Below are 26,306 nucleotides of genomic sequence, written 5' to 3'. Positions count from 1 at the left end.
GGACTGAACACTCTTCATTTCTACAAAACATGTTGTCTGAAATTGTGACTTGGTCAGGCCAGGCACAGACCTTTGGGGCACTTTTCTGTTTCATGCACCACAACATCATCTAGTATACATATTTGTATTGTCATAAATGGATTTCCCATAAGTAGTTTCTTGGGTCACATTCGTGAATGAATTCACCAAGGCTTTCAAGTCTTAGAACTGGATCTCTATAATCTTGAATGAAATCATACTGCCTGTGGCTGGAGAAGAACTTTTAAAAATATTTTTTTGTCCATAATGTTTGTTATTCTGAATGCCGGCACTCAACTTCAAAGCCCATGGGAAGGAAATATTGGACAATTCCACAGGGGGTGAAGAGTTTTGTCAGATACAACTTGGGATGATTCAAGTAATTACTTGAGTCACCAATGAAATTCTAAATAATCATGCACACATAAGCCATGCATAGCTGTGCTGGAAACAGCAGAGTTCACCTAATCATGCTGTTCTCTTGGACTGTTCTCTCTTGCTTTCTGCAGATTCCAATTCTTGTGTGCTCCTACAGAAGCAGCGAGTGCTTAGCCAAGATGAACTACCGTTTAAAGGGGAAAGGAGATGTGGTGATTGTTGGATTTTTCCCAGCTTTTGCTATCTACCCACTCAACAAAACAACTGACTGGCATATGCTTAAATTCAACAAAGAAATTATGATTGAGTAAGTCCTTTATCCATTTATTCCTTTTCAAGGTTTGCTACTCGCATTCCCTAGAGGAAGTATAGATTTAAACACCATTATTCCAATTCTTTACCCTACCAAAACATATCCTCTCTTCCATTCTGGGATTTTTCTGCAGTCCTGTCTTCTTAGTGACTCATCTGGTACTTCCAAAGAACAGGGAGTTTGGGGTTTATTCACTTTCTTTCCACAGTAGATACTGGAAATTTCCACCATATTCTCTGTCTTGCCTGTAACTGCTAAGAGTTTGGATGTTTTCAATATTAGCTCTGCAAAAGAAAGATTATAAAATAAAAAGTTATTAGAGTATTTGAGAGGGATGTAGACATCTAGCTGTGCTCCTGTGAGAAAGGATAATGCCACTGTTGTTAGTGACCAACTATTTCCTTCTGTGAGGCTGCAGTGTCTTGTGTGCTGCTGACAATTTGGAAGCAGGAGTGTCAGGATTACAAATGGAGACCTACTGTCTGCTTTACAGACACCTTCATCTGTCTCAGAATTGTTTATCTTACCTTTAATATTTGTATTCTGGGATAACTTACCAACCATGCTAACCTATTTGCTGCATATAAATCCAATGTGCATTTGTTGCTGTCACAAACGTGTTCCTATACACACATTGATTGTTCTGGGGCCTCTGAAAATGTTTCTAGGTATTCTCAAAGATGCAAGATTAAGATATAGTGTCAGACAAGGCTGCTTGAATTTCTTAGGTCTTGCTAATGAGAAACAATCGTGCATGTTAGTGTTTAAAGAAAGACAGTTGTACTTTATCCCAGGCAAACATGATCATTGCTGTAGGTAACCACACAAAAAGTATCTTAAAATGAGAAGTGCAGCTTGCACTCAAGTGTGAACTCAACAAGGGAGCATGGAAATACACATTCAGGAATTAAGTTGGAAATAATGGGGAGAAATTCACCTCATATAAATGTAAGAGTGGGGATGGATTATTGTTAGTGTGGCATTACTCCGTCTGCTGAAATGTGACTGTGGACCTACGCCATTAATTCAGCAGTGGAAGAGGAAAATGTTCAAGTGTAAAATGTCATTTGATTTTAAGGATATTATAATTAGATTTAGCCTTACCATAAATAGTATGAAAAATGTAGAAATTGATCCCTCAACAAAATATTCTATGAAAGTGTTATTGGTCCCAGGGATCCCTGCTTACTTCAAAAATTATTACAAAGTAGTATGGTCTTCCAGATGTTTGCACTTGGCATACTAAGATGGAAGGTGCTCTGGTTTACAGCAGATGCTGCCCTTGTTCCTCTTCTTCTCCTCTGCTTTCCAATCTCAACAGGTCAGGCACCACCGTGCATCAGCCTGAATGCCTCTTCAGGTTGTTCCACAGCAGTCCCATGCCTGCAAACATCACACTTGTAATGACATAAGCCCTCTGTGGCTGGCTTGCTGAATATGTACAGGAAGGGAGTGCTGTTAAATGTGACTTTATACACTATGAAGTTAGAAATAAAACTAAAATGAACTTACAATTATACTCACTATAAAAAATAACATGTCTGGTTTAGGCAGCACATTTTCAAATTATATTTTTCCCTGAGATTGGAGCACATGCAAGCATATACTCTTCAAGGTCCACAGGTGCTTTCATATTTAATACAATATTTTCCTAGGTATAAGAAACCCCATGTATAATTTGAAAGAGAAACTGTTCTTTCCTAAGTTAAAATTCATTGTGGTATAACTGTAGCTGCATTAAGTATAGTTGTCTTAATTACCATAACTACAAATGACCAAATTTTGTGGAGCTAGCATTATTTTCCTTGACACTAGTTTTGTGTAGTCTAATTTTATTATTGTGTTTACTTATTGTCAAAATTTAGAAGATTGTAAATGAATATTTAATAGGTTTTCAATATACAAAATATAACTATCATTGGATCAAAGCAGATTGATTTACAATAGTATATGTATGCACATTATAGAATGTCTAAACATAATTATTAATTTCCCTGCAAAGGAATTAGTTTTTTTACTGTGGTAAAACATACTTGTCCTTCACATGGACATAAAAATACATCCAAGTTACAATCTACCACTAATGTGTGTATGTGTATATCAATAACTTGAAATGATTTGTGTATTAGAATAATATGAAAAGTCAGATTTCAAGGAATTTTTTCTTTTTTTCTTTTTTTTAATATTTTTTATTTTTTAATGTTCTTTAATATTTTTAATTTCTATGCCACAAAAGCATCGAAAATATTTATTCAAGATACATCCCAAATCTCTTACTATTGGCATCAAGGAATTTTTTCTAATTTTCTGTGGATACTTTCCGTTTTCAGTATTGTTCAAATTAAAGGACCTAAATATCTCCTTATTGATATTTGAAAACATTTTACAATGTCTTATTTATTTTAACTACTTGTGATATTTCACACAGAAGGTATAAATTAACATGAACATTTAGTTGTCCGAGGTATATTTATTAGTTTCGGGACTATTTTTTCAGATATGTCACATCATTCCAGTATTACTCTAACACTATTTGCACTAATTTTTTTAAATTTTGCATTGCTATACTTGTCAGTAATATTTCTCCATATTCACTTCTCATCATGAGAGCAGTATCATTCTATGGGAAATGTACAATGGTTAAATTATGAAATGTAATGTATCTCCTTTTTATTTTATTCAGATTAACTTATACAACTAATTGCAAACCATGTGCTCTAAAAACCAAGTATCTTGCTGGGCATCATGGTAGTGTTTGTCTGTTATCTGAGCACTTGTGAGTCACAAAAGGACATACATATGATTTCAAGGCAAGCATGATCTACACAGAAATATTGTAATACCCAAATAAATATACTGAGTACTCTTTTAGAAATATGTTTTTAGATTCTCTTAAGGTTTCAGAGAAACGTTTTAAGAACTAGTAAAATAACACAATCTGTAAATAGCTTTTGGACAAAATTTATATATAATATACTTTGGGGAGAATATAAACCTCTTTTGAGTTACCCAGAGTGTGATTGCATCCTGGTTCCCAGGACAACAAAATACTCTTAGAATGTGTCCTCACAGCTAGAGAACCATTGTCCCAAACAATTTTGCATTGTTATGTATAAAGTGTCATATACATATGTATATACATATATATGTATATGACATGTATATATGTATATATGACATGTATATATACATATATGCATATATATGTATATACGTATATATACATATATACATATACATATATGCATATATATGTATATACGTATATATACATATATGCATATATATGTATATACATATATACATATATATATGTATATATGTATATATGTATATACATATATATATGACACTTTATACATAACAATGCAAAATTGTTTGGAACAATGGTTCTCTAGCTGTGAGAATATATATATATATATATACATATATATATATATGTATATACACATATATATACATATACATATGTATACGTATATATACGTATATATACATATATATATATATAGAGAGAGAGAGAGGCAGAGAGATAGACAAACAGACAGACAGACATAAGGGAGTCATTTTTACTTCTTCTGATCTCTATAAATATAAAAAAAAAAAACCTTTTAACCTGATATCTTTTGTAATAAAATGACCTCAAATTTTTGACCATTAAATCTACTGGTTGGTAGAGAACAGGTGCATGGAAGAAATCCTTATGTTTTTAAGACATTTTAAAACTATTTTTTTATCTAGATGAGTCATTGAGGGCTGCTGAGTGCATTATAGTGTAAAATAATATTTGGTGTAAACGTGTCACTTTTCTAGAGGTTTTAAAGGCCAAAAGGTGTGTTAAATGTAGTCATAAAACTGACTAGCCCTTCATAATAGTTCTATTTGATGTATGTCTTGTTACATCACAGGATAGCTATGCCTGCTTAGATTTCTTTTTCTTATGGTTTTCATTTTTAATTCATCCCTACCACAGCTTTCCCTCCCTCTACTAATCTGAATCTGCAAATCCTTCTCCCCCTGATTCAGGCCACCATTTCTCTTCAGAAGACGGCAAGCCTCTTGGGGATATTAGCCAGGGATCAAATCAGGTCCTCATACTGGAATGGCAAGCATTTTCCTCTCATGCAAGCCCTCCCCCAAGCCAAGTGTGTTCATCTTATTAGATGAAAATGGTGAAATGCACTTAATATTTTTTATTCCATTTTTTGTTTTTTGTTTTGTTTTGTTTTCTGTTTTTTTGAGACAGGGTTTCTCTGTGTAGTCCTGGCTGTCCTGGAACTCACTCTTTGACCAGGCTGGCCTCTAACTCAGAAATCCACCTGCCTCTGCCTCCCAAGTGCTGGGATTAAAGGCGTGCGCCACCACCGCCTGGCAATATTTTGTATTCCTAACTGTTTAGAGTTTTAGTTGTGCTATTCTATCTATTTCTTCCAAATATCTCTGCTTTTCTATACTTCTTCTTCCTTGATATGATACATATTCTAGTACTTAGTTTTGCCTGGTTTTAGATTGTTACTGTTCACTGAGGAAAAGCCTAAGTTACTAAATATCCAGGGTTCCTCTTGATCATGATGTATGTACAGATGCCAGGACTGTTTTCTTTTCTCATGAGTTCAACTTGTCATTCATCTCCCTTTCCACATGATCCTACCAACATGAAGACAGTAACATTGCATTTTTAGGAATTACTAGAAGTAGGTCAACATGAGATTAAACTTTGGCACACAAATCAAGCAATTAGTTATAAAATACTACCCTAATGAAACTAACATGTGTGAATACTATATTTTTCTTATGAAATGTAATATTTCTCCGTGTGTGTAAATGTACTTGTTAAAGAGTACAACTTATTTTCTTCCTTATTGACCGAAATTCAGTGAATGACTAAATACATCAGAAGGTAACAGGTATGCAGTCCAAATGTGAAAACTGACCTTACTTCTGCAGATTGAAAAAATGGGCATTACCCTGCACATGTGTAAACCTGTTGCTCTCTTGGTGAAATGAGAGACAGAAGCAAAAGAATACCCACCATCCCATGACCTACAAAAAGACTTGGTATTAGCAGATGATGACCTGACAGTGGTGGTGCACACCTTTAATCCCAGCATTTGGGAGGCAGAGGCAGGCAGATTTCTGAGTTCGAGGCCAGCCTGGTCTACAGAGTGAGTTCCAGGACAGCCAGGGCTACACAGAGAAACCCTGTCTCAAAAAATGAAAACAACAAAAAAGGTGGATGATGATGGTGCCCATCTGTAATTGCTTTCAGTCTAGCATACATTTCCATACATGAACACACACACACAAACATAAACATAAAGAGATCCCTCGACTTGCAGCTACTCCTAGCTACTGGAGGTGGTCTCTGTAGGTTCTATCTCCCATTCACTGTGCATTTCAGCTAAAGTCATCCACACTGGGTCCAGGGAGCCACTCGATTCCCTGAACTCTGGGACCCATGAGTGGCTACACTCAGCTCCTCATCCCCCACTGCTACATGTTTTAATTCAATTTCCTGAGCCTCTGTATTTCTCTCCCATTGCCTCCAGTACCTGATTCTGTCCCCCAACTCCACCTTTTTACCTAACACTCCTATCTCCCTAACAGGTACCACCCATCCTTTCACCTCCCATGGTCATCCTGTTGCCCCTCCAGTGCAGGACTGAAGTATCTAGACCCTTGTCTCCCTACCTCCTAAGCTCCATATGGTCAGTGGTTTTGTACTATAGGCATTGTGAGCTTCTGAGCTGATATCCACTTATCAGTGAGTAGATACCAAGTGTGTTCTTTTGTGTCTCAGTTACCTCACTCAGGATGATATTTTCAAGTTTCATTCATTTGCTTGTGAATTTCATGAAGTCATTGTTTTTAATACCTAAGTAGTACTCCACTGTGTAATTGTACCACATTTTCTGTATCTATTCTGTTGAGGGACATCTGGGTTGTTTCCAGCTTCTGGCTATTATAAATCAGGCTGTTATGAACATAATGGAGCATATGTCCTTGTTATATGTTGGAGCATCTTTTGGGTATATGCCCAGAAGTGGTATAGCTGGGTATTCAGGTAGAAATATTTTCTTTTTCCTCAGGAACCACCAGATTGATTTCCAAAGTGGTTTTACCATCTTGCAATCCCACCAGCAATGGAGGAGTGTTCCTCTTTCTTCACTTTCTTGTCAGCATCTGCTGTCACCTGAGCTTTTGATCTTAGCCATTCTTATGGATATGAGGAACAATTGATTTGCATTTCTCTGGTGACTAAAGATGTTGGACATTACTTTAAGTGCATCTTAGCCATTCAAGATTCCTCAGTTAAGAGTTCTGTTTAGTTCTATACTCCATTTTTAATAGAGTTATTTGGTTCTCTGGAGTCTAACTCCTTGAGTTCTTTGTGTATTTTGGACATTAGCCATCTATTGAATGTAAGGTTGGTAAATATTTCTTCCCTGTCTGTGGGTTGCCAATTTCTTTCTTCAGGGACTTGAAGTTCTTGTCACACAGATCTTTCACTTCCTTGGTTAGAGTCACACCAAGATATTTTAGATTAGTTGTGACTATTGTGAATGGTGACATTTCCCTAATTTTTTTCTCAGACCATGTAACCTTTGAGTAGAAGAAGGCTACTGATTTGTTAGAGTTAATATTATATTCAGCCACTTTGCTGAAGTTGTTTATCAGCTTTAGGAGTTCTCTGGTAAAATTTTGGAGTCACTTATGTATACTATCATATCATCTGGAAATACTGATATCATTACTTCCTTCTTCCAAATTTGAATCCCTTTGGTCTCCTTTTGTTGTCTAATTGCTTTGGCTAGAATTTTGAGTACTATATTGAATAGGTAGGGAGAGAATGGGCAGCCTTACCTTGTCCCTGATTTTAGTGGGATTGCTTCAAGTTTCTCTCCATTTAGTTTGAAATGGGCTATTGGTTTGCTGTATACTGCTTTTATTATGTTTAGGTATCGGCATTGAATTTCTGATCTCTCTACTACTTTTAATATGAAAAGGTGCTGTATTTTGTCAAAGGCTTTCTCAGTGCCTAATGAGATGATCATGTGTAGTTTTTTCCTTTGAATTTGTATATATAGTGGACTACATTGATGGATTTCCCTGTATTGAACCATCTTTGCATTCCTGGAATAAAGCCTACTTGATCATGATGAGTGATCATTTTGACGTGTTCTTAAATTTATTGGTTTGTGAGAATTTTCTAGAATAATTTTCCTTCAGTTTTCATAAGGGAAATAGGTCTGAAGTTGTCTTTCTTTGCTGGATCTTTGTGTGGTTTAGGTATCAGTGTAACTGTGGCTTCATGGGAAAATTTGGATGGTGTTTCTATTTTGTGGAATAGTTTGAGAAGTATTGGTATTTGGTTTTCTTTGAAGGTCTGATAGAATTGTGCACTAAGACCATCTGTCTGGGAGCTCATTTTTATCTTCTTTAAAGATAGATAGATAGATAGATAGATAGATAGATAGATAGATAGATGTAACTTCAAAGGAATTACCATATAGCAGGGGAGAGAAATCCACAAGGAGCTCATTTCTTGGCACCAAAGAAAACTTACAGTTCTAGAAATGTGTTAATTGAATCATTGTCAAAATGATGCCAACAGAAACATCCAGACAACCCAGGCTATAGCTAATGCTATTGGTTGCTCTACACAAAATGAAGGTAAGGCTCTATTGCTGAAGTCAATGCCGACCAACTTATTGAACATGAAGAAGATGAGCTGGTGTCTACCTAGAAATTTTACTCCTATGGAATAATAATGTCCATGGTACTGGAGGGTACTCTGCATGCTATCTAAAGATAAATTTAAACATCAACCAAGCTACAAACCCTTTGATTAACAATGGTTTCTTGCTTCCAAGATACAAGTATGCAATAGTGCAATAGTGGGTATACATCACATGTGCAGTCACCAAAGGTAGATGCTGTTGTGGATCTCAGGAAGTACATGCTGATAGGAGCATGATATAGCTGTCTCCTTAGAGGTCTTCCAGAGCCTGACATATACAGAAGTGGATGCTCACAGCTAATCATTGAACTGATCATGGTGTTCCAAATGGAGGAGTTAGAGAAAAAAGACTGAAGGAGATGAAAGGTTTTGTCGCCCCATGGGGAGAGCAACAATACCAACCAACCAGAGCCTAAACTTCCAGCCTAGGAGCACATAGCGAGGGACCCATGGCTCCAGCTGTATAGGTAGGGGAAGATGGCCTTGTTGGGCATGGTGACAGAGGAGATCCTTGGCCCATAAAGGCTGGATGCCCCATCGTGGGGGAATTTGAGGGTGGGTAGGTGGCAGTGAGTGGGTGGGTGAGGGCACACCCTCATAGAATCAGGAAGAGGGGGATGGGATTGGGAATTCCTGGGGAAGAATGGGGAGAGAAAATAAAGTCTGAAATGTAAATAAAATATCCAATTAAAAAAAACAATGGTTTCCTGCCTCCAAGATACAACTATGCAATACTGCAGTGGTGGCTTAAAGCTTATGGACTAACCAGGCAATTTTTGGTTGGATTTCAGCTTTATTCCTCCATGAGATGGATCCCAACACCACCTGGGCTGCAAAAAAAAAAAAAAAACAAAAAACAAAAAAAAAAAAAAAAAAAAACAATAAAAAAACAAAAAAAACAAGAAAAAAAAAACAAAAAAAACCTGAAACTAGATAGGCCATGTAACAAGGGGAAAACCAAATAGTATTATTCTGCTAAATGAATGTTGAAATAAAATGACTCCCTAGAATATTCTATTACGTTCATAGATCAGTGTCTTATTCAACAATCATCAGAGAAGTTCCCTACAACAGTAGCACACTCAGTTCTAAATGAGATGTATCCATAAAACCTATTCAGGCCTCAGGAAATGCAGAAGAGGATTTGGAAATGTTGTAAGACCCTAAGAATATGTAGGAGATGGGGAAACAAGGCCTTCTAAACATAACTAGACTGATGCATGTGTGAACTCACAGAGACTGGAAGCATGATGAAGACTTGTACCAGTCTATGACAGATAGGCTGCCAGGACATCAAGCAGAAATGTACACAATCGACCATCTTTAATTCAGAAGCTATTTGTAAGCTATCACAAGCCCCCATCCCTAACCCAATGCCACATCTAACAAATACTTGTCTCAAAATGGGTCTCCTTGAGTATACAGACTATCCTGATGGCCAGGACCCATGCCCAATAGCAGGTGTAAAACAAAAAGAATACATTAAATTGCACTTTGGGGGACAATTTTTTAACCATATAACATTTGAATACATACTATATATAGTATGTATGTTGTTTATTGTTATGTTTTGTTTTTATGGTTTTCTACAAAAGAAAACACATCTGTCTGTGCATCTCTGTATATCTCAGTTCCTTGTCCTTTTGCTTTGCCTCTTGTATATTTGTCTGTTTGTTTATTTTGTCCTATTCTGCTTTCTTTGTTTTTATTTTAATAGATTATTATTCATACATTTTTGTTTTCTAGTAACAGAAGTAAGAATGGGTGTAGGTTTGGGTGGGATGAGATGTGGGGATGACCTTTGAAAAAGTAGTGGAGGGGAAAATGTAATAAAAATATACTGGGTGGAAAAAAGGAAATATTTTCAATAAAAAAAAAATACGTAAATGGGAAAAACTAATTCTATTTTATTCCCAAAAGATACTGAGAAGATATTGAAACATGGATGTTTGGAAATGGAAGCATTCAAACTGTAAAAGCCATTGCACTAAACTTGCACATATGATATGATATGATATGATATGATATGATATGATATGATATGTGATACGAGTCTTCTTCCTAAATATTGTTCAACTTTCTGTTCAGGTTTAAGTTGAGGAACTACCAATGTATTTTGGCCATGAGGTTTGCCATTGAGGAAATCAACAGCAACCCCTTTCTTTTACCCAACACAACCCTGGGATTTAATGTCAATAATCTTCCACATGGTCAAAGGTTCTCTCTGGTCAACTTTTTTAGCGCACTTTCAGGGTCTAATTATGACATCCCTAACTACAGAATTACAAGTGAGAGCAATTCTGCTGCAGTGCTTACAGGACCATCATGGGCAATATCTGAATACATAGGGACACTGCTGGATCTTTACAAATTTCCACAGGTGAGAGAAAGTGATGGGATAGGACATGAGGTCAGTTCAACTTGGTGATATTTTAGGAGGCTGTGAGAGGAAACAGGGGAACTTAAATCACTCTTCACAGAGAGGAAGATTAGGCAAGTAGTGAATGGTACATCTGTATTTCTGTAGCTAAGACTAGATAAAGGAGAAAAGTTAGAGTACACACAGCACACTATGTAATGGAGGATATTTGCCGCTCAGTCCGGCTTCTTCACAGGCAGCTGCCATGTTCCCACTGTTCTCACCTGACCTTGACTCTGGCTAGCTAGAAGTGCCAGCCTTGGCACCCACGAGATGCCAGCATGGCAGCTGTCTCTGCCAATCCACTACGCTGGTCCCACAAAGCTCGGATGACCCCAGACAATATCTGCCATACTCATGCTACCTGGTAGAATGAAGACTCTTAATGCTTAAAGATTATCCAATGGATTTATAGATTTGGAAATGCTCAATTAACAAGAAGCCCACATAATTAGAATAGTTACCCAATATCTAACCTTTTGATAGAAATTGCTACCCAGGACTTCTCTCCACCCATCTTTCCTCCTCCATAGTTGATAACCTCTCCTTTTTTCTCCTTCCTTTCCTCCTCCTTCCCACTCTTCTCTCCTCACACAATAGCTCCTCCCCAATTATCAAGCTTTATTGCAAATATAATGTAACAGTAGCAGGAAATTATCTTGCTACATATCACCCTTCTTGTTAGAATAAAGAAAAACTTTTCCCTCTTTCTGTCCAATTGGAAGACTCTTTTATCTCAGATATAAAATGAACACAGCTATTGTCATGTTTTTATTGTAAGGTACAAGATAGACCTACTTCCCAGTCCAATATATTATCAATAAAAGGACTATTGTCATCTATCCTAACTTAAAGGACTATAGTTCTGTACCTGGCTTATGTCTTGGCTTTAGAATGAATGCTGTCTGAGAACCATTCTCTCAAATCTGATCTCTCAAAGTAAATAGCTTGGGTTGGCTATGAGACTATAAGTTTTCAACCCTGTCAGAAATCCAGAATGACTGAATTATCTGAATATATGGGAAGCACAAAGCATATCTCCTAAAACTTAGCCAATTATATAGACCTCTGAACACCTGGACAGTCCCTATACTTCACAATGTTGCAGCATCTGATCTTCAGCCTTCTGGCCCAGGATTGTCTGACAGACCTAGTAATGCAGAATTTCTAAGGACTGATTTCTCTGTCTAGACAAAGATTACCAGTTGAATATTTTGCATAGAGTGTACTATTTCTAGACAGTAATTTGTCTATAGATGAAAAGAGGCAATACTCTCACCACTGTCTCACCACTACTGAAGTAACTCCATAGATGTTCACTTTTTTCTTAGAATCCAAGAAGGAGAAGTTGTCAGTAGCAGACAGGTCTCTAGTCAAATGATTTTTAATAAAGACATGTCTGTACCAGCAATTCTGTGGACTTCTGACATTTTTTGAAAAACAACTATCTATGTAAAGCAATCTGGACTGTTGACCATAACTCCTCTCAGCTATTTCTAAATAAAATCTAGAAAACACCCTAACAATAAACTCAGAGCCGTGAATTTGCTATAGGCCCTTAACTCACAGGCTTAATCATCTTAGATCAGTTTTAAAAAGTTAAAGAAGGACTAGGTCTAAGCATTGTACCCACAAAATTTTGAATTAATAGAAAAAACTATACCAATGAAACCCTTGAATTTGCATCAAAATAAGATTTGTAACAAAATAAGAAATTATGACTTCAGCTTAGTCACAATTATACAGATTTCTACCAATAGATTATAGCTATGTAATCAATTCAAGCTATTCCTCCCTGTTCCAATAAAAAACATTACCTGTCCTTAGAAAGATGGCCTAATAATAATAACCCCAGCCCCCAACTCAGGGAACTGGGGCACTGACTCTTCATAACTCCATCAAGCTGAATCTGGGCATTGAGATATTTGAAGAGTTGTAGGGGGAAGGGGAAATAGGGGCGTTAGTTGGCCTTAAGAAGGCCACACCACTGATGGTTAAACCTCTGATGTCTGTATCTTAACTGGGTCCAGCTGGAAGTCAAGGACATCAGGAGTTCAATCAGTCCTGCTCAGCTTGTTTGATGAGGAGATTCACCAAGGTTGTGTATTCGGTAACATACAAATCTCAAAACAAATTTTAGCATCATCAAGATAATTTTTTCTTTCATTCTCTGGCATCTAGTCTTCTGGAGACCTACCTCTGTCATGTCTGATACATATAAATCTAGGAGGTATAAATACCTCCCAGAATTTCCTTTTCTAAAAACACACAGACAAATTGTTTTCCAAATCAGCATATCCTTTAGCCAGTAACCAGAAAAACCTTTATCTTGACCTTTTTTCCAGAGAAAAAAAATATAACAACAAAACTGAAAAATCACACCCATTTTGAAAATTAAATCAATCTAAAGCAAATGAAGTACCTAAAGTGCTGCATTATTCTAGTATGTCTATTCGCAGGCCTTTCCTATTTTGCCAAGCAGAATAGAGCCCAAGATTCCAGTGGGGCCTATGTTAACACAGTATGAATAAATATCCTGTGATGCATATTAAAACAATATATCCTACACCATCTTCAACACAAGTGATTCACACTATCTTTCTGTTCAGCTCTCTGCCTAGAGCAGCCTTTTATTTATAGCATCTATCTGCTTGGCTTCCTGTCTAGAGCAGCCTTCTAGTTATTTATCTGTAGGTCTCTCTATCAAAAGCCATAGACAAATTTTATTACCTGAACAAAGCAGGCAGTGAATATCACTGAACTCTCTACCTGGAGTCAGTAACAGTAGTTGCTATCTTAGTTCCGAACCATGGGCGAAATTCCCCATGTGAATCAGACACACCTATTTATAAACACCTTCCTAAAAGCAAATAATCCCTATATTGTAAATTCATAGTTAAATCAGTATTCACCCCAAAACCTGAAGCTTATTCATTTGGCTTTCTGACTCAGAGCAGCCAACTGTGTTATACTGTCTGTCTGGAGGCCTCTTCCTGGAGCAACACACAAATTTTTCTTACCTATCTTTGTTCCAAAGTGTGGGCTAGATACTCCACATGAATTGGACAAGACCGTTTCTAAATCTTTCTTAAAAGCAAATAATGCCTGTATTGTAAATATACAGGTAAATCAGTAACTGCTCCAAAACAGAGGCTTATTCATTTGGCTCTCTGGCTCAGAGTAGCCTATAATTTCTCACTGCACAAGATTTCTGCCTGTAAGCAGTTTGTTTCAGAATTCCTGCACTGGAGTCACATGACTTGTTCCAGCGCTACTCACTCACTTTATATATATATATATATATATATATATGTGTATATATATACATATATACATATATATATATAATTTTACATATACATATGTAAAATTATAACTCTCAGATGAATAATTTTACCCTTCTAGTGAGTTTGCCCCGAGTTGGTGAGCCACCTGTAACAGGTAATACTTATAAATAGCACTGCACAGGCCAAATATCTAATCAGTGGGGCAGCTCTACTTACCTCTCACTGCCTTGTTCTGCACTAGGAGGCAAAAGCCATGTGGCCCACAGCTAGAAGCAGCCAGAGCTCAAGGCTGCCACAACTAGACCCTCAAGACCAGGACACTAAGGTAGCAGCTGGCTCTGCCAATCTACCCATGCTGGCCCCATAAAGCTCAGATGACCCCAGACAATATCCACCAAACTTGCAGTACCCGGTAGAATGAAGACTCTTAATGCTTAAAGGTTATCCAATGGATTTATATATTTGGAAATGTGCAATTAACAAGAAGCCCACATAATTAGAATAGTTACACAATATCTAACCTTTTGATAGAAATTGCTACCCAGGACTGCTCTCAACCCATTTGTCCTCCTCCATGGTTGCTAGACTCTCCCCTTTTCTCCTCACCTTCCTCCTCCTTTCCATTGTTCGATCCTCCCACATTAGCTCCTCGCCAATTACCAAACTTTATTACAAGTATAATGTAGCAGTAGCAGGAAACTATCCTGGTACAACACTATTGAACTTAAGTTTTGTGTTACTGCTCTGGAAAACCCATGAAAAGGCAAGTTTGACCCTCAAAACAGGATTGTCCACCATTGCTCTAGAATTGAGTTGAACTTTATGACAATGTTCTTGTTTCTGATTTTTTTTTTTTTATCTACAGCTTACTTTTGGGCCTTTTGATAGTCTTCTGAGTGAACAAAGACAGTTTTCTTCTCTGTACCAGGTGGCCCCCAAGGACACACTTCTGACACATGGCATTGTATCTTTGATGCTTCATTTCCACTGGACCTGGGTGGGGTTATTCATCATAGATGATGACAAAGGTGCCCAGACTCTGTCAGATTTGAGAAGTGAGATGGATAAAGATGGAATCTGCACAGCATTTGTAGAAATGATCCCAGTCACCAGGGGCTCATTTTTGACCAAATCCTGGAAAAATGAGATGCAGATCCTGGAATTATCATCTAGTGTGATTATTATTTATGGGGACTCTGATTCTCTATTAAGCTTAATAGTAAATGTTAAGCAGAAGCTACTGACATGGAAAGTATGGGTACTGATCTCACAATGGGATGTTTCTAAATTTGATGATTATTTCATGATAGACTCATTGCATGGGGTTCTTATTTTTTCACACCATCGTGAGGAGATTCCTAATTTTACAGATTTTATGCAGAAATACAACCCGTCCAAATACCCAGAAGACACTTATCTTCATGTATTGTGGCACTCATTCTTCAATTGTTCATTTATTAAGAAAGATTGTAAAATTGTGCACAACTGTTTGCCTAATGCCTCCTTGGGTTTCTTGCCTGGAAACATATTTGACATGGCCATGAGTGAGGAGAGTTACAATGTGTACAATGCTGTGTATGCTGTGGCCCACAGTCTGCATGAGATGATTCTTGATCAAGCACAATCTCAAAGTCATGAAAAAGGAAAAAAGATGGTATTCTTCCCTTGGAAGGTAACGTCACTTCAGTGGTATTGTGGTATCAACAACACAACACTAAAGACCATATAAATTTATAAATTCACTAAAACTGGGCAATACATAATTTTGATTATTTTGACAACATTCTGCAAGTGAGACTATGAAGTGTGTGAGTCTGTTTATGTGTGTATGTATCATATATATGTATATATACATATCATACACATATGTATATATATACATATATATATTTACATACATATGTGTATAGTGGCATTACAGGGCCATAGAATATTACCACAGTGAAGTTTTCAATATGAAAGGTCGATTTTCTGCAGTATTTCACACAACAGAAAAGTCAGAGACACAGCATTATCACGATGAACATGTCTAAAATGCTTACATTGTGTAAATTATAGCTCATAAAATAATTAATTTTGTAGTGTGAAATTCTAAATATTTTTAAACTGTAATTGGGTATGACTATACTTTCAAAAGAGCTGAGAGTTTTCTCCATGCCCAGTCATGAATTAGGGGTTCTGATTTCTAAGTAATTTAATGACTTGGAACATTTTACAAAATAACGGTGCTTTCAGTATCAAGTATTAGATATAATTGATACCTATATTAAAGATGCTTTTCACATTAGGGATTAAAATCAAATACAGATATTTCTTGATTCTGCTTGGCCTTCACTTGTCTAGAGTTTGTGTAATATAAACACATGCATCGCTTTTAGCTTCACCCCTTTCTAAGGAAAACACAACTCATCTATCAAGATGGAGACAATGTGGTTCTGGATTGGAAAAGGAAATCACATGTAGAGTATGACATTCTCAACTTTTGGAACTTCCCGAAAGGTCTTGGGCTAAATGTGAAAGTAGGAAGATTTTCTCCAAATGCTCCAAAGGACCAGAAATTGTCCATATATTCCAACATGATACAGTGGGCCACAGGATTGACAGAGGTGGGCTGCATCTTACTTCTGTGCTTTGAACAGTATGCAAACCTCACAATCATGTTTCTAAGTATCAGAATTTTTCATTGTTCATACAGGGCCCACTCACAGGCAAGTAATATACAGAATTATCTTAACACCTGATTTTTCAAAATGAACTATGTCAGATCATCTGACAGAAAGTTTGTGTGGATGCTGTTCCTTTCCTTCTAGTCTCAATGTGGGAACTTTTTCTAGGCTCACACTTGGAGAGTATAATCTATCACTGCAGAAAGCTGTGTTCTTTCGTGGTGGAGACAGTAGTTCACATTACACTAACAGTCAGCGTGCAGAGACTGCTGGGTGCTGCTGTTAACATCCTTTCCTGCTTTTCATTTATTCAGGCGCCATGGCCAATACATCAGAGACACCCACTATTAGAGATGGTCTTTTTACCTCACGTAAACTAACCTAAAAAATATTTCCAAATAATTCTCATAGATTCATTGCCACAGGGATTCTAAAACCCATCACAGTGACATGATGAACATTTACCATGGGGAAAAAATGATTTGTGTTTGTAATCAAGAGTAAAGAGGTAGTAGATTTGTAGTCAAACCAAGACATGATACCAGGAATGTAAAATTTTACTTCTATGATTCACATCATCATAACCTTTCAACCATTTTCTGACAAACTCAAATTATGAGGACTACAACGGCCTGTGAATGACAATTTCTAGTAGTAAAAACAATTATACTAACTGCATTTAAAGAAATTGACATAAACAAATTAATAGTTCTATATTCAAAACCACTCTATTGGAGATTCCATTTAAACCCCTGACTATGTGCTATCATACATTCCATTCTCAGATTCCATGGTCTGTATGCAGTGAGAGCTGTCATCCTGGATTCAGGAAAACCCACCAGGAGGGCAGGGTTGCCTGTTGCTTTGACTGCACACCTTGTCCACAAAATGAGATTTCCAATGAGACAGGTAAGTGGCAGTCATGCAGAAGACATTCCTACCTGCCCACATCTGCAATATGTAAACAAATAGAAAACATCTATAAGTCAACTGCAATCAGTTCACTGCAGTGAAGATAATTCTCTTCCTTCCAAAGGTCAGAAAATCACAGGTTAACAGCTTATTTTTCCCACAGAAGTAATACATTCCTGACATTAAATTTCATACCTGCTTTGTGTTCTTGAACCATTGTGGTTGAGGCTGCCTGCAGAAAATCATTTTATCTACACCAGAGTACTCTACTTCATTTAACCATGCATTGTGTCTTAGTTTTTTTTCTATTGATGTGACAAAGCAGTTTGACCAAGCAGCTTATACTAGAAGGGTGTTTACTGGTTTATATGTTCAGGTACGTCGAGTCCGTGAAGGCAGAGCAGAATCGTGTGTGGTAGTCTGAATGAGAAGGGCCTCCATATGCTTTTATGGTTGAATACTTGGGCTACGCTTAGGGAATTGTTTGGGAAGGATTGGGAGGTGTGGCCATGTTCAAGGAGGACTGTCATTGAGGGTGGGTTTGAAGGTATCAACAGCCCATTTCATTATCATTTAGCATTCATTCTCCCTCTCTCCCACTTTCTCCCTCTCCCCTTCTCTCTGCTCTACCACCTCCACCTCCCCCATCCTCTCTGTCTGATGCTTGTGGATCAGATGCAAGCATTCTATTTTTTCCAGACCCTTCTTCCCATGTAGTTTACTGTGGGACTGTAGCTGACATGGGGGTGTAGGTTCTGTTGAACTGAGTTATAGGTCCCATGTGTCTGCCAACCAAGGTGGCTAGAACCGTGGCTCAGAAGGCAGAAGCATAGGAATTGGACTGAGATCACTCCATGTGGCACCAGGTGGACACTGGGCTATGGGAAGTCACAAAGCTTCACTGTAGGCGTGGGAAGATCCCACTCTGAGGTCCCTCTGGGCCAGAGCTTTTGGCTTGGGGACCACCAGGCAAGAAGATATGCAAGAATCAGTGGGTCTCAGACCCTTTGGCTCCCAGGAGCTGCTGAGAGGCCATGAAAGAGTTGAGAAAAGGGATGTTCAGGCTGGATCAGCTGGCAAGCGAAAGGAATGATGGGGTGAAACTCTGCAAGTGCCCTGCAGGGTAGATGAGATCTTGGTCAAAGCAACTCACTAGGCTGTGTCATGGCTGGCTCAGCTAGCTCCACTTGGGTTGGCGGTCTCTTCGTGGCTGGAATGTAGAGAAGTCCTCCAGCAAGAGATTAGGCAGTGACTCATTAGTTAAGGACCTTCTCCACAATCCCCCATGGTGGGCCCTAAAGACAAGAGGAAGTCCATGACCTTAAAACGTTTATTGTCATGGTGGAAAAGAGATGAAGCTATACCCTGTGTTCTCAAGACAGGCCTGAGATTAAATACCTTTTGCAAGTAGGAGGAGGATCTGAGAAGCAATGCTTAATTGGCTAAGCCCTCTGGCCTTTAGGTATCTCATGAATAAAAAGATCTCTTGAGGCTCTGTGGCCTGTAGTCATGTCTTCTACCTGTGCTACATGACTGAAGGCCACAAACATTTCTTTGGGAAGGGCTGTGAATGGCTGACTCTAAGTAAAAGGATCCAGGGCCCAGGAGCAAGGCCAAACACCTACCATTCCTTTAGGGTCTCCGGGATTCAAGGCCTGCGCTCAACCAGGTACCCAGCTGCCTCTCACAGCACACCACCCCACCACAGTTTGCCACATTCTCTATCTGGATCTCTGAGTCTGCAAGTTAAATGCTTTCATTTATAAGTTGCCTTGGTCATGGTGTCTCATCTCAGCAATCAAAAATTAACTAGAACAGCATAATGACATCTGAGAGCTCACATGCTGATCCACAAGTAGGAGACAAAAAAGACACACTGAATCATAAGATTCTTAAAGCATTTCAGCAGCAATATGCCTCTCCCAAAGGGGCCACATCTCCTAATCCTTTCCAGATTGTTGCACCAGTGAGGGGCAAATGCATAAATTATATATGGGATGTGCAGGGTATTCTCATTCAAACCACCGCATTTTGCTTCCTAACACCCATGTTCTTGTTAGCAAATCATAATATTATTTTTTGCTTTAAGTTTTTAAAATCTATGCATTATACAACACTTCCTGAACACAACCTCCCCTCCTCCCAGTCAATACCACTGACCTCCCCCCTCCAACAAATCCACTGCTCTTCCAGTTACCTTCAGAAAACAACAGAGATGTCAGTTGAAAATACCATGACAAGATGCTATGAGACCAGGCATAAGCCCTCACTTCAAGTCAAGACCAGACAACCAGAAGAAAAAAAATGGTCCCATGAGCATGCAAAACAGTCAATCAAAATCTGCTTTCACTGTTAGGAATCCCATTTAAAAAGACCACATTGGATGGTCCCTGTTTCCATGTTTATTCTTTTACCCTATGGCTTTTTATTGGAAAACAGAGTTCATTAATACTAATAGATGTTAATAACCAATGATTGTTTATTCCTGCTATTTTGAGTCGTGGTGGCGGGTGTCTGTGTGTGTGTGTGTGTGTGTCCCTTCTTTGTTTTTGCTGGTGTGAAATTATATATTTTTTATGTATTGATGGGTGCAGTTAATCTCCTTGAGTTGAAGTTTTCTTTCTAGTACTTTCTATAGTGATGAATTTGTAGATAGATTATCTTCAAATTTGACTTTTTCATGAAATATCTTGTTTACTCGGTGCACAGTGATTGACAATTATGCTGGGCTGACATCTGTAGTTTCCTAGAGTCTGTAAGACATATGTCTAGGCCCTTCTGGCTTTTAGAATCTCCACTGAAATTATTCATTTCTTATGTTTTCTTGAGTGCAGTTAGCCCCGTCGAGTTAGTTTTCCTTCATGACTCCTCTGTAGGGCTGGGTTGGTGGAAAGCTATTGTTTAAACTATGTTTTGTCATGGACTATCTTGGTCTTCTAGTGTATGGTGATTGAAACTTTTACTGGCTGATGTCTGAGGTTTCATTGGGACTTCAAGACATCTGCTCAGGCCTTTCTGGCTTTGACCATCTCAATTGAGAACTGAGGTATAATTTTAATAGATGTGCCTTTCTATCTTACTTTGCCTTTTTCCTTTGCAGCTTTTAAAATTCTTTTTTTATTCTGTACATTTAGTGGTTTTGATTATTACATAGCTTGGAAACTTCCTTTTCTGGTCAAATGGATGTAGTGTTCTTTAAGCTTCTTTGAACTTTATAAACTTCTTTAGGTTAAGAAATTTGTCTTCTATACTATTGGTAAATATGGTTTTGAGCTGGGAATCTTTTTGTTCTATTATTCTGAGGTTTGATCTTGTCATAATGCCCCAGACTTCCTGGATGTTTTGGGTTAGGAATTTTTTAGATTTAACATTTTCTTTGATCAATGAATCTAGTTTTGTCAATAATATCTTCATATCCTAGATTCTCTTTTCCATTTTGTACTCTATTGGTAATACTTGGACCTAAAGTTCCTGTTCAACTACCTAAATGTTCCATTTCCAGAAGTCCCTCACCAGATGGTGGTGGCACACGCCTTTAATCCCAGCACTTGGGAGGCAGAGGCAGGCGGATTTCTGAGTTCAAGGCCAGCCTGGTCTACCAAGAGAGTTCCAGGAAGGCTCTACAGAGAAACCCTGTCTCGAAAAATCAAAAAAAAAAAAAAAAAAAAAAAAAAAAAAAAAAAAAAAAAAAAAAAAAAAAAAACAGAATTCCCTTAGTTTGTGTTTGCTATCTGCCTTCTGTTTCTATTTTCAGGTCTTGAACTACTTTCTTCATTTGTCTGTTAGGGGTTTTTTTTAAGGTATTTTTTATTTCCTCCAATCCTGATCCTAATATATTATATAGGGAATATGAATGGTAATATAAGAATGCAAAGAAAATCAAATATAGTTATAAAATAAAAGGTATATAGAAATATAGGTATTTTGTTAATCTTGAAAATACAGCAAAAATTCATATGTGTACATAATATTCTAGGAGTAATTGAAAAGTTATCCAGAACAGTGTCCAAACGTTAAATAAAGACATAAGAATATATGAGCAATTCTGTATCTATTATTACATAGGTAGTATTATGCTGAGTTATAAGACCTGTGTGACTGGTGAAACACTTCAAGGTTCCAATAATTTCAGACGATTAATTCACACATGTCCTTCAGAGAATGAAGAAACTTAGAGAACACCATGGATATTTTACATCTGTGACACATACAGGAACATCAGTATAAGATTTGGATTTCAAAGGACATTTCATCACACTGAAGTCCCATGCCCTGTTAAGAAGAGATAGGATTGAATAGCCTCCTGAGAGGCTCTGCCAGACCCTGATAAATAGTGAAGCAGATTAGGACTGAGCACGGGATCCCCAATGGGGTCCCCAAAGGAGGAGAGAGAAAGGACTGAAGGAGCTGAAGGGGTTTGCAACCTTATAGGAAGGACAATAATATCTATCAACCAGAGCCCCCAGAGCTCCCAGAAACTAAACCACCAACCAAGGAGTACATATGGAGGGGCCCATGGCTCCAGCTGCATATATAGCAGAGGAAGGACTAGTTGGGCATTGATACAAGGGGAGGCCTTTGGTCCTGTGAAAGCTCGATTGATCAATATCCCAAAATAGAGGAATCTGAGGGCCTGGAGGCAGGAGTGGGTAGGCAGGTGGGGGAACACCCTCACAGAAACAGAGTAAGGGAAATAGGAGCAGGGGCTTCCAGAGGGTTGGAGGGAACCGAGAAAAAGTATAACACTTGAAATATAAAGAAAGAAAACATCTAATAACAAAAGAATACACACTATTTAAAAAGAGGCAATGTCAGAGCCAAATTAGATTCATACAATATATATCAATGCTCTAATGACTTCTAAAACCAATACAAATGTGTCACTAAAGGCAAGGATACCACTTGTGTAGCAAGAGAAAATGAAGCATTTGTTGAGCTTAATTCATATCAGCATGAAGTACTAGGAAAATTGAGTTTAGAAATATTATCTAAAATGTGTTTTATATGTGCTTCAAAAACAAAGCAAGATTGTTCTGGTAACAGTGCAGTGTGTGGGAGCTGGGAAATGGCTTAAAATAAAAAGGGAAAGCAGAGTATGCACTCATGATCAACTGCATTTCTACCAGATAGGGATCAGTGTGTGAAGTGTCCAGAAACTCACTATGCAAACACAGACAAGATCCACTGCCTACAGAAAACTGTGACATTTCTGGCCTATGATGACCCCTTGGGGAAGACACTCAGTTTCATGTCCCTGGGATTCTCCTCACTCACAGCTGTTGTTCTTGGAGTGTTTCTGAAGAACAGAGACACCCCCATTGTCAAGGCCAATAACCTGGCTCTCAGTTACACTCTGCTCATCACTCTGACCCTTTGTTTCCTCTGTCCCTTGCTCTTCATTGGCCATCCTAGCACAGCCACCTGTGTTCTGCAGCAGAACATTTTTGGACTTCTCTTCACCATGGCTCTTTCCACTGTGCTGGCCAAAACTATCACTGTAGTTATAGCCTTCAGGATCACTCCTCCAGGAAGAGTTAAAAGATGGCTGCTCATATCAAGGGCCCCTAATTTCATTATTCCTTTATGCACCCTGCTCCAAGGTTTTCTGTCTGCAATTTGGCTGACAATATCTCCTCCATTTATTGATAAAGATGCTCACTCAGAACATGGACACGTCATCATCATTTGTAACAAAGGCTCAGCTATTGCTTTCCATTGCACCCTGGGATATTTGGGAGCACTGGCCCTAGGGAGCTACTTTATGGCTTTCTTGTCCAGAAATCTACCTGACACATTCAATGAAGCCAAGTTCCTGGCTTTCAGCATGCTGGTGTTCTGCAGTGTCTGGCTCACCTTCCTCCCTGTCTACCACAGCACCAAGGGGAAGATCATGGTGGCTATGGAAGTCTTCTCTATCTTGGCTTCCAGTGCATCACTCTTAGGCATCATCTTTGTCCCCAAGTGTTACATCATATTATTAAGGCCAGAAATTAACTCACTTCGTTATATCAGGGACAAAACATATGCTAGGAATAAAAAACCTTCTTAACACCTACCTTCTGTGCTTCTTAAATTAAACAACATCATTGAAGGCTGGTTGTCTTTCCCTATCTGAACACTCACACAAAGTTACAATTGGACATTTGATTCCAAGGGCTATTGTTTCTTTAGGTAATCATATTAACCTTGTCCTTTTTGTCTCATTGAAATATATGCTGCATTTTTAGTCTTCCTCTTATATTCACCATTACTTTTGTGTTACTGGTTGAGCTTGCAATGAAATCCAAATTTTTGAGTTGGATCATTAACATATTTTATTACTTGGACAACTGAACTCCAAAAAGATTTATTTCCTCTATTTATTATTTGTGCTGATGAACTGATTTAAATATTTTATGTAAAGTTTACTTGTTTAATATTTTACAAACTTGATATTCAATACAGCAAATTTATGTCAATACAACATTCTGCATCTGAATTCAAAACATTTCACAAATGTGTCATGTTTTCTTTTCATAAGTTCTTTATTCTGAAGAACTCTAATTCCTTTGTATTTGATGTAGGCTTTCATAAAAATTATTTTATACCAGGTCACTGCAAATGAGCTACTTTCTAAAATATTGTGAACTTAGGACCTTACTTTATAACCCACTGCCAAGTGTCAACCAGAAAAACCAAGTTGCTGTCAGTATAGAAATCCACTCTTTGAATTATGGTGATGATTGTGGTGCAGATGTAACTACTGCATCTGACTCTGTAATAGTTTCTCTGTTTTAGTCTAAACATCTAAGCAGCCTTTGTTCTATTATTTCTTCATAGTTCAAACCATTTCATTAAATTAGTACATATTGATATGTTATTAAAATGTTTTAAAAGTGTTTTATATTAACTAATTTCCTATGTTCATAAGGAAACAAAATCTATTTTTAAAATTGTTGTATTTTAAGACAGAGCTTCTCTGTATAACAAAGGACTGGCTGTCCTGAACTCACTTTGTAGACCAGGCTAGCCTCAATCTCAGAGATGTACCTACCTCTGCCTTCCAACTCCTGGCATGATTAAAAGCACTACCACCCCCAACATATAATTTTCTTCTTTAGTGTATATCATTCTGGCTTTGCTATCAGTGTGGAGCTTGCTTTGAAAAAAGGTTTTCTAATTTATAGAATAATTTGAGAAGTGATATCTGCTACAAGAGTTAGTCAGATAGCTTAGTAGTTAAGAGCACTGGCTGCTCTTTAAGGGTGGTAGGATTTGATTCCCAACACACACATACAGCTCACAGCTATCAGTAACTCCAGTTTCAGAGCACACAACAACTTCTTCTGATACCTACAGGCACCCGACATGAAAGTGATACAAAACGAACCAGACACATGTATGTATGCAATAAAACAATTCTGGGTAAGGGCATTGGAGACAGGGTATTTCTGTGTAATTCGCATTGTTCTCAAACTCCCTCTGTAGAACTGGATGCATTTCAACTCACAGACATCCACAAATTCTCTGCCTTTCCAAGAGCTGAGATTAAAGGCATGTGCCACCATACCCATCTAAAACAAATTTTTAAAAATAAAATAAAAATATGGAAATTTTCACTGATGAATCCATTAGCTTCTACTTTGGTGTCTGTTTTCTTGATAGTTTTATTTCAGTTTTTTTTCTTATTTTATGCATTCTGTAGTTTTCCTGAGTGTATGTCTGTGCACTGCAGACATGTATGTCAGAAGATTGTCTCAGATTCATTTGAAACTGGACTTACACATGATTGCCAGCTGCCATGTGAACACTGGGAAGCAAGCCCAGGTCCTCTGGAAGATCACCCAGTGCTCTTAAATGTTGATCCATCTCCCCAGCAGCCAAACTGCTTTGTGACTGTTTCAATCTCATTGCTTGTCATGCACTTCCTCAATCATATATCATAACTTGCTTTCAGAAATCCACCCATTTATTTGCTATTTCCTGAATTGGTGTAATACATGTTTTTAAGGGATGTCCTCTGGGGGTTTGGCATTTCATCCTGTTTACACTAATTACTCTCTTCTCACCTCCAATCCCAAGAGTTTGCATCTACTAACACTTTCTTCTGGTTAATTTTGTTAAGGAGTGGTTAATCTTATCTATTTTTGCAAAAAGAAAATCTTTCTTTACTTAATCTACTCTTTACATTATTATTTTATAGTACTTGTTTGTGTTCATTTATTCAGACCAACACATAACATTTTTCTATTCTAGTTTGTGCTCAATTCTACAATGTCTTAAGTTACATTAGGTTACTTGTTTGGGATCTCCCTTGATTTATAACTTATACATTTGGGATTGTGAATGTACCCCCTCAGAGTGGCCTTTATTATGTGACATTTTGTGATGCATTTTCAACCAATTAAAAGACTTTTTCAGTTCTATCTCAATTCCTTCTCTGAGATTTTCAGTACTCATTATTGTGCTGGTAACTGTGCCCTTCACCCCCCCCCCCCGCCCCCCCAGCCTTGAGCAGGCCTGAGACCTTGTTTACCACAACAGACCAAGTGATAGGATCTAGGTGGAGTTAGGTTGGGCCTTCCCCTTTAAA

The 26,306-nt window shown here is 37.8% G+C and overlaps 1 protein-coding gene across 1 annotated transcript; it reads left to right on the top strand.

Moving 5' to 3' along the window:
* Window positions 1-488: 488 nt before the first annotated feature.
* On the top strand, window positions 489-23,783 carry LOC143440662 (vomeronasal type-2 receptor 116-like). The gene is made up of 6 exons (XM_076927448.1): window positions 489-703; window positions 10,539-10,830; window positions 15,022-15,828; window positions 16,535-16,762; window positions 17,608-17,731; window positions 22,861-23,783. The coding sequence occupies exons 1-6, from the start codon at window positions 489-491 to the stop codon at window positions 23,781-23,783; spliced, it is 2,589 nt and encodes an 862-aa protein (XP_076783563.1).
* The last annotated feature ends 2,523 nt before the right edge of the window (window positions 23,784-26,306 follow it).

This window comes from Arvicanthis niloticus, chromosome 30, assembly GCF_011762505.2.
Source record: "Arvicanthis niloticus isolate mArvNil1 chromosome 30, mArvNil1.pat.X, whole genome shotgun sequence".
In the NCBI taxonomy this organism is placed as follows: domain Eukaryota; kingdom Metazoa; phylum Chordata; class Mammalia; order Rodentia; family Muridae; genus Arvicanthis; species Arvicanthis niloticus.
Note: the sequence above shows the minus strand (reverse complement) of the source record. Positions and strands in the feature narration are given on the sequence as shown.